Source organism: Scomber japonicus, chromosome 17 (genome assembly GCF_027409825.1).
Source record: "Scomber japonicus isolate fScoJap1 chromosome 17, fScoJap1.pri, whole genome shotgun sequence".
Classification (NCBI taxonomy): Eukaryota; Metazoa; Chordata; class Actinopteri; order Scombriformes; family Scombridae; genus Scomber; species Scomber japonicus.
This window is the reverse complement of record NC_070594.1, coordinates 21,598,702-21,610,263: the sequence shown is the minus strand read 5'-3', so window position 1 is coordinate 21,610,263 and position 11,562 is coordinate 21,598,702. Positions and strand designations below refer to the sequence as shown.

General features: G+C 40.3%; 2 protein-coding genes across 2 annotated transcripts in view; one reads left to right on the top strand and one right to left on the bottom strand.

The window, feature by feature from the left end:
• Positions 1-4,969, bottom strand: part of extl3 (exostosin-like glycosyltransferase 3) — a 30,545-nt gene extending 25,576 nt beyond the window's left edge. Inside the window, exon 1 of the mRNA XM_053336962.1 lies at positions 4,829-4,969. The gene's annotated coding sequence lies outside the window, so the exon portion shown is untranslated. The remainder of the gene's footprint in view (positions 1-4,828) is intronic.
• Positions 4,970-6,761: 1,792 nt separating this feature from the next.
• Positions 6,762-11,517, top strand: riox1 (ribosomal oxygenase 1). Its single transcript, XM_053336968.1, has 15 exons — positions 6,762-6,867; positions 7,071-7,223; positions 7,379-7,521; positions 7,876-7,975; positions 8,096-8,209; positions 8,678-8,784; positions 8,882-8,989; positions 9,193-9,227; positions 9,412-9,590; positions 10,131-10,235; positions 10,325-10,466; positions 10,614-10,734; positions 10,885-10,984; positions 11,069-11,155; positions 11,287-11,517. Exons 1-15 carry the CDS (start codon positions 6,775-6,777, stop codon positions 11,344-11,346), a joined length of 1,647 nt encoding a protein of 548 aa, XP_053192943.1. The 5' UTR covers positions 6,762-6,774; the 3' UTR covers positions 11,347-11,517.
• The last annotated feature ends 45 nt before the right edge of the window (positions 11,518-11,562 follow it).

Genomic DNA, 11,562 nt, shown 5'->3' with positions numbered 1-11,562 from the left:
TAGGCCTCACTGTTTGACATCACAGGCAAAACTCACGCTCTTACTCAGGCCTGTGATTTCTTTATCATACTCAAATCAGAAATCGGGGCAAGCATACTCCATTCCATATATAAGCCCTTTTCCAGTGTGGTGATGACAGGGGGGGTGCTGTCAAACCACAACCGGGCCACAAGACATCCCGGCCAAAATGGTTGGTTTTACGTCAGAGCGGATGAAGGAATTTTTTGGGTGGAGCGAGTTGCTTTACAGCCCCCGCCGGCCTACCAAGGTGCTCTGACTGTACCTCATTATACTGCTGGGTTTCTTACAGATATGTGCAACAAAACAGACAGGTCAACACCACTTTTATCTAGGCATATACTGGCCACCTTTAACAGCAGATGATAGATGGAATGAGTGTGTACTGTGATTGTATTTAGCTTAAAAGGGTATTTTCTGACCTCTAGTAGCGCTGTGGAGCAGTTTTTTTAACAAGTGGGTCCCCCTTTTCCCCCCCCCCACACTATTCCACTCATCTACAGGTGGCTTTAAAGCACCGATATATGCTCTGAAGAAGAAGGCTGCAAGCTAGTAAACAAACATGGATGTAAACAATGCAGGATTTAAAATACTACAAAGAAAATCAAGCTTTGTTAAAAACCTTGAGGCGAGTAATGCTTAATGAAAGCATCACTTTTTCTTTGTTTACAACAAAACTCCACAGAGACCCTTTAAAGTTGCCACTCCTCCAATAGAGCTTTTTCACAGAGGACTTTGGGGCGATGTCACTAGCATGGGCCACTGAGATAATTAGAAAGAAGAGCATCATTAATTTTTATTAGTATCACCTGTGCTCTTCCTGCTACTAACAGTCATGATGTCTTTAAAATGTGAGACTGTATTCTGTATATGAGTCGTATGAGGCCTAGCTCATCCTTTGTGGTGTTTTCTCAGATGGTGACTCAGACCTCAAGAGCACACCACACCGATAACAGGTAACATTAATAATGACTGTACTTCATATAAGTGGCTCAGTAATAGGGATTGGAACTGTGAAGATTTTTGAGGTGAAACAGACTGACCGCTGAGCTAATTCCTTCTATATTTCTATTCTTTATTCTTTTTCTTCACCTCTGAGTTGGTTTAACTTGTTTCATACTGCAGTTGTGTGTTGGTCAGCTGGTCTCATATTACTGCTGAACGCTGTTTTGCTAACGTTACCCTGAGTGACGGGGTTAATTCACATTTGTCTCACAAAAGGTAATTATTTACTCATTAAGTCAAAAAATAATAGCATCTGCTGGCTTTTTTGAAGATGAATCATAAGATAGCTGAAGATTACTGTCTGGAGGCCAAGCCGCCCACGCTGTTGACTTCCACTTTTTTTTCCCTCAACATCACATTCCTGAGCATCGATGAGAAGCGTGGATAACGTCGGAGGCATACGATTCCAATGGATTGGATGAGTAGAACCAGTTCTCGTTCCCATCTCTACTGAGAGCCACTGAGTCCAGGACTCTGGATTACAGCCACTGGTGATATTACTTACATGTGTGTTTCTTTCTGCCATGATGTCATGTGAAAAAGGTCTATTTTTGCCCTTAAGTCAGAACAGCACACACATTTTAAGATAATATCACACAGGAGCACCAGTGACATGACTTTGTTCACTGCCAGATGTTCAAACTGTGCACTCTTTTTTTGTGTTATTACTCCTAAAAAAGTAGACCCAAGGAGTGTCATATGAACTCTATTAATGATGTAAAGTGCTAAATTCTCCAAGTATGATAACCATGCTAATTACACCACTACAACAAGGGCCTCTACACATTTAAAAAATCTGAACATTGCGACATCAGGCAGGTCTCCAAGTCTTTAATGAGGGCACATTAACAATTACAAAATCATCGTTGTCATAAAGTGCTGATGTTGCCATTATTCTGCATTGTGACAGCTGCTGAGTGCTTGGAGACCGCATGAAAAAAATCGTTCAATGACTGTGTGGCAATCATGACTTTATGAGATGAAGATCAATATGCCTTTCCACAGAGGAACGTGCACTGCCCTGTTCAGTCCATATTAATGCACACTGTGGTCCAATAAAAGCATAACTGGGGGGGATGAGGGAGGTGGGGTCAAAATCATACAAACAGCTGCTTGGTAATTTTTTCTTGTTTTAACTAGATGGCTGAAGATAAAAATCCATATCAGCATCTTAATTCTAGACTGCTGCTGTTTATATCTCAGCCCAGAAAATATGTTTCAGAGATAGAAGAATGCCTCTAAATAACACGACTTATGGTGTGTTTACCTCAAATATGAAGTGAAATTTATGCAGAGCGGGATTACATGTCACTCAATGCAAAGATACAAATAGGTGTGAATTTGCGTCAGTCTACGAAGACGAATCTAAGTTCATTTTGTTGTCGTCTGGAAAATGGGGGAGTTTTGTGACACGAGTTGATGCATTTAATCACAGCAAAACAAGCTGGAAAGAGTTGATGATGCAGTGCTTACAGGTAAGTGTCGGTATGACTGTAGTTAGCAGGAAGACTGAGTCTTCAACACAGGTGGTTCTCCTGAATTGCTGAATTACAATCACATATATTATGGTTCTACATAAAAGCTGTTTCCACAACCACAACAACTGTCCTGTCAGGTCAGCTCCTCTTTCCTCATCTCCTCAAGGTGCATTTAAAGGGACTGGAAGATTCTTGATGATGGTCGGAAGGAAATCAGTTTCCGGGTCACGGTCAGAGGAGAGAGGACGGGAGGAAGCATTAATTAGCTTAATGAAAAGCACCCATGTGTGGGCGTTGGCTTTTCCCTGCAGACAAGATGGCTGGCTGAATCAATGCAGAGTTCAGGAACGGTCAGCATCATGAACACAAATTGCATAAATTTGTCCAAAACATGCGTTCAAGTTAAGTCTGATAAGTTGATTTATCAGCAAGCACACAGGGCTCAAGCTGCCCTCCCGTTGTCCCGGGGAGGATGCAACGTTAAATTCATTTTGGGATGAATGCGGGACGAGAGTTGAACTGAAAAAAAGGACAACCAGGACACTGCGTACAGTACATGCTCCACAACTTTATTTTCCCATCAAGCTGTGCCTTCAGACTATGTCAATAATCTTTTACATGTCTTCAACTCATTCACTGTGATTAGTTAAACCATCTTCCTGTCAAGTAAAAATGTTAACAGAGGGGTTTAATTATCATCTCTGAGGCCCGCTCTAATGATGCATGCTAGCCCTTACAGCCACAAATGAACTGACCACACAGCTCTGGGCCAACAACTCTGGCACGGTAGCTATTAAATGATTAACACTGGGCTTAGAAATCTGAGTGAGGACTGATTTACTGGTAACTGAAACATGTTTTCAAAAACAATGCCCCTGCGGCAGTAACCACAGCGTTCCCACAAACATTGTAGGCCTGGTTTTATTAGTGGATACTGGGGCATATTTCTCATAGTGCACAGGGGAAGCTCTCCTCCTCCTCAGATTCTCTGTGTAGAGGAGACTACTAAGCTCCTCTGTCCCATCAGACATTGGCTGATTACCACGATGTGAATTACACAGCATCTGCACTCAGTCGCCAGTTTATTAGGTACACCTACTGAAAACTGATACAACAGCCCTCAAATCAACCCTGCCTCTGTGAAGGTTATAATGTTCATTTACTTGTTAAAACTGTTATGGAGAAGTGCTGTTTCACCACATTCTGCAGGCTGATTGTGGTCTAGATGAACTGTATGACCTTATGCATTTAAAAGGTTTAATCTAGCTTCAAATGGTATCATTGGGACTGCCAACAGAGCCTAATCAATGGTGAGTTTAGGCATAAAAGCTTTGATAGCAACTTGTTATTACATTTTAAACAGTATTGGAGGGAATCAATACTGCAGGATGAAATGAAACAGGGGTCAAATCAGTGATTGATATAAACATTAACAGCTGATCTCTGAATCTCATAACAAGGACATTATTTTATATTACAGTTATGCCATCATACTCAATGGCAAGGGTACAGCATAACTGACAGAGCAAGATTTCAACCATGTTACTCAGTTTTGAGAAGTAATTAAGTCCTAATCCTTATCTGAACAACCCAACACAGCTTCAATTTCCAGTCATTTAAGTTTTATAATTGGATTGTCACTACAGTATCAGGAATAACAGTTTTAAAGCATTTAGATGTATGAGATGCCCAAGACGATGGCCAAACACTTGTAGGCGTATCAACAAGAAGATTACACTGGATTTCTTAATCAGCATGAATCATTCTTGTATGCGTGTTGGCCAGTAAAAAGGTTAACACTAAATTGACAGTTTTTTAAATAGAGTTTGGCGTGACATTATACTCAAGACTCCAAGAGCGGCATGTTGTTTTTTTTTGGGAGGGGGTGGAAGGGGGGGTGAGTCTGATAATCAGACGGGGGCCCAAATATTCCAATATATTAATAACCATAGCAGTTTTGCACAAGCCCTGGCAGTACATGCAGACTACACCGGCTTGGTTGACGTGTGCCTCAGCGGACATCAAAGCAAAACAGTCTCACGACTTGCAGCGGCTCAAAGTCTTTCACAAAAACTAGCTACCAGCCTTTTACATTTGGATTAAAAGGTAGAAAATCCCGCAGGAAAAAAAAGGCACAACACGAAAAGAGAGCACATGTGGCCCCTGTGTTAGATGTGGACCAGGGGGTATTGCAGGGGAAAGACACAAGGGGCCATATATCTTATCTGGCCAATTAGCTAGCCTGCTTTAGCCAGCAGTGGCCACAACAAAATGAATTTGCCATCTACTCCACTGGCGAACCAATGTTAGCTTCAGCAGCTACTCACCCAGTGGAAAGAGTCCAGGATGTCCAGAGAAAAACGGAGTCACAGCCGCCCGGCAGGTTTGTCAACGCAATAAAAAACCTCGTTGTGCTGAGATTTGACGACTACAGGGTCCGGACAAGCCTGCGGTGTCGCTGCGTTTTCATCTCGCACCTCTCACAGCACCATTAAAAGCTGCATTGTTGGAGCGACAGCAACGCAGCAAAGCATTGTGGGAAACAGTGTTGATTAACTGTGCTATTCAGAAACATTAAAGATTGGTGGAACGCTCCCCCTGGTGGTCAGAGAGGGTACTACTTAGTGACTCATTTAAAGGACAGGTGCGATATTTAAGAATGTCTTAAAACAACTGCCAGGTGTCAATAGAAACAGTGAAAGAGGTTTTCTTCGCTGTAATAATTTTTACACTGACTATTAAAAGATCCCCTTCAAATGTACTTTCAATGTGCACTCGCTGGCCTCTTTATCAGGTAGGTACACCTGTGCAATCTCATTCAATCTAATACAACAGCTCTTTCATAAAATCTACATTTATGAAGTTTATACATTTTCAGTTTTTGTTGACATGGTCAATCAGGTGATGATTCTACTTTATGTTTATCATTGAGGATCATAGTGGGTGGTGGTGGTGGTGTATTAGGGCACCATTAACATAGATGAAGGGGGCAAATATTAGGAACACACCAGTCAATATAATTCATCCCAGTACACAACCACCACCACGTTAGTATGATAATAAACATAAAGTAGAATTATCAACTTTCTGAAAATGTCAACAAAAACTAAAAATGTATGAGCATAAAAATAAGTTTTGATGAAAGAGCTGTTGTATTTGATATAATTAGATTACACAGGTGTAGTGTAAACGATGAGGGCCGAAATCCACAGTCATTTTGTGCAAAAATGCAAACAGATGTTATTTCCAGTAACTTTGTACTTTTTGTGTTTCCATTTGTTTTATTTGTGCTCGTCTCTATTACATATTCAGCACCGTATTACAATGCATATTTCTTTGCCTTCTTGTTAGTATACAATGAACTGCTCATAAAATTAAACATAAACACTACAACAAAGACAATAAACAAAGATACTATAAATGGGAAATATGCACAACCAATTGTTTTTGCAGACATGCTTTGATGAAAAGCATGAACAACTAATTAATTTTTTCTCATCATAGGGATATGGGAAATAACATCACAAGAACTTGAAGAAACAGCCAATTAAATCTACTACTGAAATAATAAGATTAAACTGTACATAACACATTCAGCATGAAACTAGTGGACATTTGATTTTTTTAAAAATAGCCTGAAAATAAAAAATAAAATAAATATAAAACTAGTGAAGTACAGCATAATACAAATAACTCCTCATAACTGAATAAAAAAAATGTGTATAAAATAAAGTTATGTAAAACAATATACAGGCTCTTCCACTTGACACTGAATATTGTAGACTGTGTCCTGGTGTGAGTGTTCTTCTGTTCATTTTATATTGTGTTTGTACACGTATATTTGTATTTATGTCTGTTAACCAGTTTGATCTGTCACTGGCAGTGCATATTATGTAGTATAGTGGTTCTCAGAGTGGTCTCTGAGGACCCCGAGGTGTCCTCGAGAGGGGTTCAAAGGGGGCACAACAAAAAGAGGAATAATTTATTTTCACTATAATTCCATTTATAAGTAACACAATGACAGAATGTATAACTATTTTGTTCATGTGCTTCATACACCTCTATAATAAAATATTTATATACTTAACAAATGGGGGTCTGTGGTCTAATTTGTCTCAGTTTAGGCTTCAGGGGTCCTTGACGTGTCATGGCAGAGTACATCTATAGGCGGCGGTAGTGAGCCTGTTAGAGGGCAGTTTGTACATAATTAACTGTAGAAGAAGAGAGTGTAGCCGGCGCAGGGTGATGATGTATGTGAGGTACCGACTGGAAAATGGAGAGACAACACATGTCTGCGTTTGCTTTGTATAAGACGTTGTCAACAGACCTACCTGCTCCTCCACCTGCTAAAAAGCCTTCACTGCAGGTACACACTGTTAAATATATTATAATATAATATATAATAATGGTAATGACTCAGTCTTAGAGCTGCAGCAGGAGCATATATACTGACACCAGCTCAGCCCTCCTCACACTCTGCTGGCTGCAAACATCCTGCTCACTTCTCCAGTGTACACCTCCTATCTTCACTATGTTCAGCCTCATGTTAACTTGTGTGTGTTTTTTTAGGTGGCAGCCAAGAAGAAAAAGAAAAAGGAGAATGGGGTTGCAGTCTCTAAGACCATCACAGTTAAAGCACAGATAAAGACTGAAAAGAAGAAAATAAGAAAGAAGATGCCAAAGTGTGCAAAAAAAGAAGAGAGCCTCAAGAGAATGACAGATGTAAGTGTGTGTCCACAATCAGCGGTCATTTAAATGTCATGGAGTGCAAAGTCACCATCATCACCATCCATGAAGATTACAGTGTGACATCATACCCTGAAATGAGCATACAGTTACATTTAAGCTTCACTGAGTCTCTCTTTTTTGTTACACAGGAGGAAGAGGAGTGTGTAAATGGAGACGGTGAGTCACTAGATGCTCTGCTGGTCCAGCTGGCGGGAGTCAACAACAGCAGGGAGAGAGCGAGCCAACTTTTCCAGTGGATTATCAGTCCGATCCCTGCCAAGGCCTTCTTCAGGTATTGAACTCTGCGTGTTTGTGATTACATCGTTGTCATTCAGCAAATGATTTTATCCAAAAGTGATTCACGAGCCAGGAGAAACACTCTCAAGTAGTGAACAAGGTATAATTGCAATAAGAAAGAACACAGTTTAACACGTTTGTGGAAGTAGAGAAGTACATAATAAATACCTGAAAACAACTGGAAAATAGTACAGTAATCAAGATTGTGCCAAAAGGTTACTGGTTATTTGATGCTATATGGCTCAAATTCACTTGATCAAACACAAGGATCCTACAGTGACATTGTAACATCATCACACTCTTTTCTTGAAACATTCACTGGCTATAATATTTTTTTCTCCTTTTTAAGGGATACTTGGGAAAAGAAGCCTATTCTCGTTCAGCGTAAAAATCCAGATTACTACAAGGGACTGTTCTCCACAGCAGAGTTTGATCGCATACTCAGACAGGTAATAATCTAAAAACATGACTGATCCGCTCATACATCTCATATTATTAGGTATTTTATCATCTATAAGAAAAATAAATGTCATGCTGATTTACATGTTTGTGGGGCTGATTTTTTTAAGGAGGATGTTCAGTACGGAGTGAACCTGGATGTCACAAGCTACACTAATGGCAAGAGGGAGACGCACAATCCTCCAGGGAGAGCTCTGCCCTTCACTGTGTGGGACTTTTATGAGGTATAATGACCACAACACCATTTTATACATCATTTTTTCATTTTTTTTGTTGTTGTTTTTTTGGTTGGTCCACAGTTGGAATCAAAGCAAGGACTATGTGTTATTTGATATGCACTGTAAGCATTATGCTACCAGGGAGTGATTATTTCTAATGTTAAATTACTGTGACTATGTATTTTTATGGCTCCGATGATATTCCTAATAATTGGGCCCTTTGCAGCAAATTAGCTACACCATATTTGTCCACAGGGGTCATTAAAGTTTCTTCTTCTTTTAAAATTTCCCAGGCGTAACTTTATTAAAATGCAGTTATATGACTGCTTTTATTAAGCAGGATGTTATCTTTAATGTTTTCTATGCTGCAAGCTATAAGGCATTTAACGCTGGGGGGCATTAGCCGCATCATTACACCACCTGAGCGGCAATCTCATTGAAGATTAGTAACTGAAATTATCTCCATATCTCCAGAGTGGCTGCTCCCTCCGTTTGCTGAATCCCCAGGCTTTCTCCTCCACAGTGTGGAACGTGCTGTCCACCCTTCAAGAGCAGTTTGGCAGCATGGCAGGAGCTAATGTGTAAGTACCAGGAGGAGGGTAAAATAATTGCTGGAAGCCTTAAGGTGTAATGTGTCCGTTATTGTTTCAGTATTAAATTATGGTTTTATTCAATCAGATACCTGACGCCTCCTGGAACACAAGGGTTCGCACCACATTATGATGACATTGAGGCATTTGTGGTTCAGCTGGAGGGGAAGAAGCATTGGAGAGTGTACAACCCCAGGTGAGATACAGCAGGTTAAACCCACAGGTCCAGGATGAAACACTTTCTGTAACCTCTACATTTATATAATGTGTGGGTCATAACACACCTTGATTTCATGTAGTTTGGATTTTTTAAAAAGCAACATTTATGGTGATGGCTTTTCATGTTTAATGCTCCCCAGCCTTAGTTTAATAATGAAATTGTTTTGTGACTGTTTTCAGGACAGAAGATGAGGTCCTGCCTGTGCTTTCAAGTCGTGAGTTAAAAAGAATTCATTCATTTTGTAGTTTTGCTTCTCGTAGCGAAAGCAATTTGTCTCAGTTTTGTCGGGAACAGGTTTAAAGTTAATTATTTACGCTCTCAGCTTTAAACACAGCTACTCAGAGACAGGTAACACATTGCTCAGTTGTAACTAACTGCTTTGCATTTCAACCCTCCAGCCAACTTCGATCAGGCAGAGATCGGGAAGCCCATCCTGGAAGTGGTGTTAGAAGCAGGCGATCTCCTCTACTTCCCCAGAGGATTCATCCACCAGGGCGACTGCCTGCCAGACGTTCACTCCCTGCACATCACCATCTCCTCCTTCCAGAAGAACAGCTGGGGGGATCTGCTACATAAGGTAATACAGTGTGATGAAAGCAAAGGCTCGAATCAGAAACCTTTGTGTTGAACAAAAGACAGCAGCATCAGGGTGTGATTTCATTTCATTTCAAGAAGAAATATACTGAATAAGCTTTACAAGTAATAACCAATGGCACAATCAGCTGTGATTAATGTGAAGTAACAGTGATTTTACTTTTTGGTGCTTTATGGAAGCTTTTACATTTGCTCATCTAATAATCAGTCTTTGCTTGGAAAAATACGATAAAATATGCATTTATGCTACTGCAGTTTTTCTCTAGTGGAGCAGTGGTAACACATGTTTTAATAATTAATGAACATACAAACAAATTTAAAGATTATCTAAGGGAAAAAGAATAATTTAGTACCACTCCCACTGGGTTGCTAACTGGTAATCTGCAGGTTGAGCAAGATGTTAAACAAGCACAGCAATGAGATGTTTCACTTTACTAATCATTATGTTAAAGAAATATGTCTGTATCTTTATTCAAGATAAAAAAAAAACTGCAGTATATAAATAGAAAGGTTATATTTTCAGGTGGTTCCAGCAGCACTGGAAATAGCAATGGAGGAGGATGTGGAGTTCAGACAGGGTTTACCTCTGGATTATCTGACATACATGGGAGTACAGAATTCTGACAAGGTAATTTTGTATTTATCACCTTCAGCCAACATTACCATACTTGGCTTTTCACAGTTTAACCACTAATAACCAAACTCTCCATTGCACAGGATGATCCACGCAGGACAAAGTTCTTTTCAAGAATTGAGAACCTGATGAAGAAGCTTACAAATTATGCCCCGATAGACGCCGCCGTGGATCAGAAAGCAAGACACTTCCTCCATGACTGCCTGCCTCCCATGCTCTCTTCAGGTATATGATGATACATCAGGGTTGGGAATTACCACACTATAAAATTCAGAAAGTACAGCTGGTGAGCAGCACCAGAGTACGCACTGATCCCAGCTCTGAGATACAAAATCCATCTGCGTGTAACATATTCATGCCGTCTCCCCACAGAGGAATTAGCCAGCAGTGTGCAAGGAGCCCCTGTTAGGTGGGAGCGTGGGAAGGTTATGGACGCAGGTGCACGTATCACAAGCCAGACCCGAGTCAGACTCATCCGTGCCGGCTGTGCTAGGTAATGCAACTTTTTTTTTTACTGCGTTTCACACCAAGTTTTGGAAAGAACTATTCAAAATGTGGAGCGTAATGTTTTTAGACTGTGTGAGATTTAATGATCCATAAACAGAAATTCTTTTTTAGCTCATAAGTGTTCTCTCCTTTTTAGGTTATGCAGTGATGGAGACACTGTTCATCTTTACTACACCACAGACAACTCCAGAGTTTACCACAAAGAGGAGCTCAAGAGTTTCGAAATAAAGCCAGAGGTAGAGATGGGATCTGCACAAGTCTTATGTTCTCTAGTGTCCTAATGATGTTGTCACCATCTAATATTTGCTTTTTCTTTCCAGCACACAGATGCCATAGAGTCCCTCATCCATTCATATCCCAAATTTGTGAGTGTAGGAAGCTTCCCATGTGATTTGGCAGAGGACAGGGTATGTGTTTTTTATTTCTCTTACCATCCACTTTTTTTATTTTTATTTGAAATGACTTACATTAAAGCCTGTTTTTATGAATTAAGTGCTTTGAGTGTTTCCTTAAATGCTGCCCTTTTTTTCCTCCCCAGATCTCTTTGGCTGAGCTGCTTTTTGAGAGGGGGATTATCCACACCGCAGCGCGTCTGTAGCGGTCTTGCGTGAATGGATTCAAATTGTCTTCGTACATCTTTTCAATGCTTAACACTTCTCGCCCCGTGTTGTCTTCATTGGCTCTACTGGAGTGGATGTGCTGACTGAAGTCATTTATGAATTTTCTTGCCATTCAGCATCTAATAAATCTGTTTTCTAAAAAATGAAAATGATGAATGAATGTTATTTCATCACCCACAAATCACTGACAATGA

Bases quoted from the DNA above. Each gene is read 5' to 3' on its own strand.
- riox1 (XM_053336968.1), top strand. From the start codon at position 6,775: ATGGAGAGACAACACATGTCTGCGTTTGCTTTGTATAAGACGTTGTCA. The intron at 6,868-7,070 runs GTACACACTGTT...GTGTTTTTTTAG, and splicing joins CTAAAAAGCCTTCACTGCAG to GTGGCAGCCAAGAAGAAAAA. The intron at 9,591-10,130 runs GTAATACAGTGT...TTATATTTTCAG, and splicing joins GGGGGGATCTGCTACATAAG to GTGGTTCCAGCAGCACTGGA.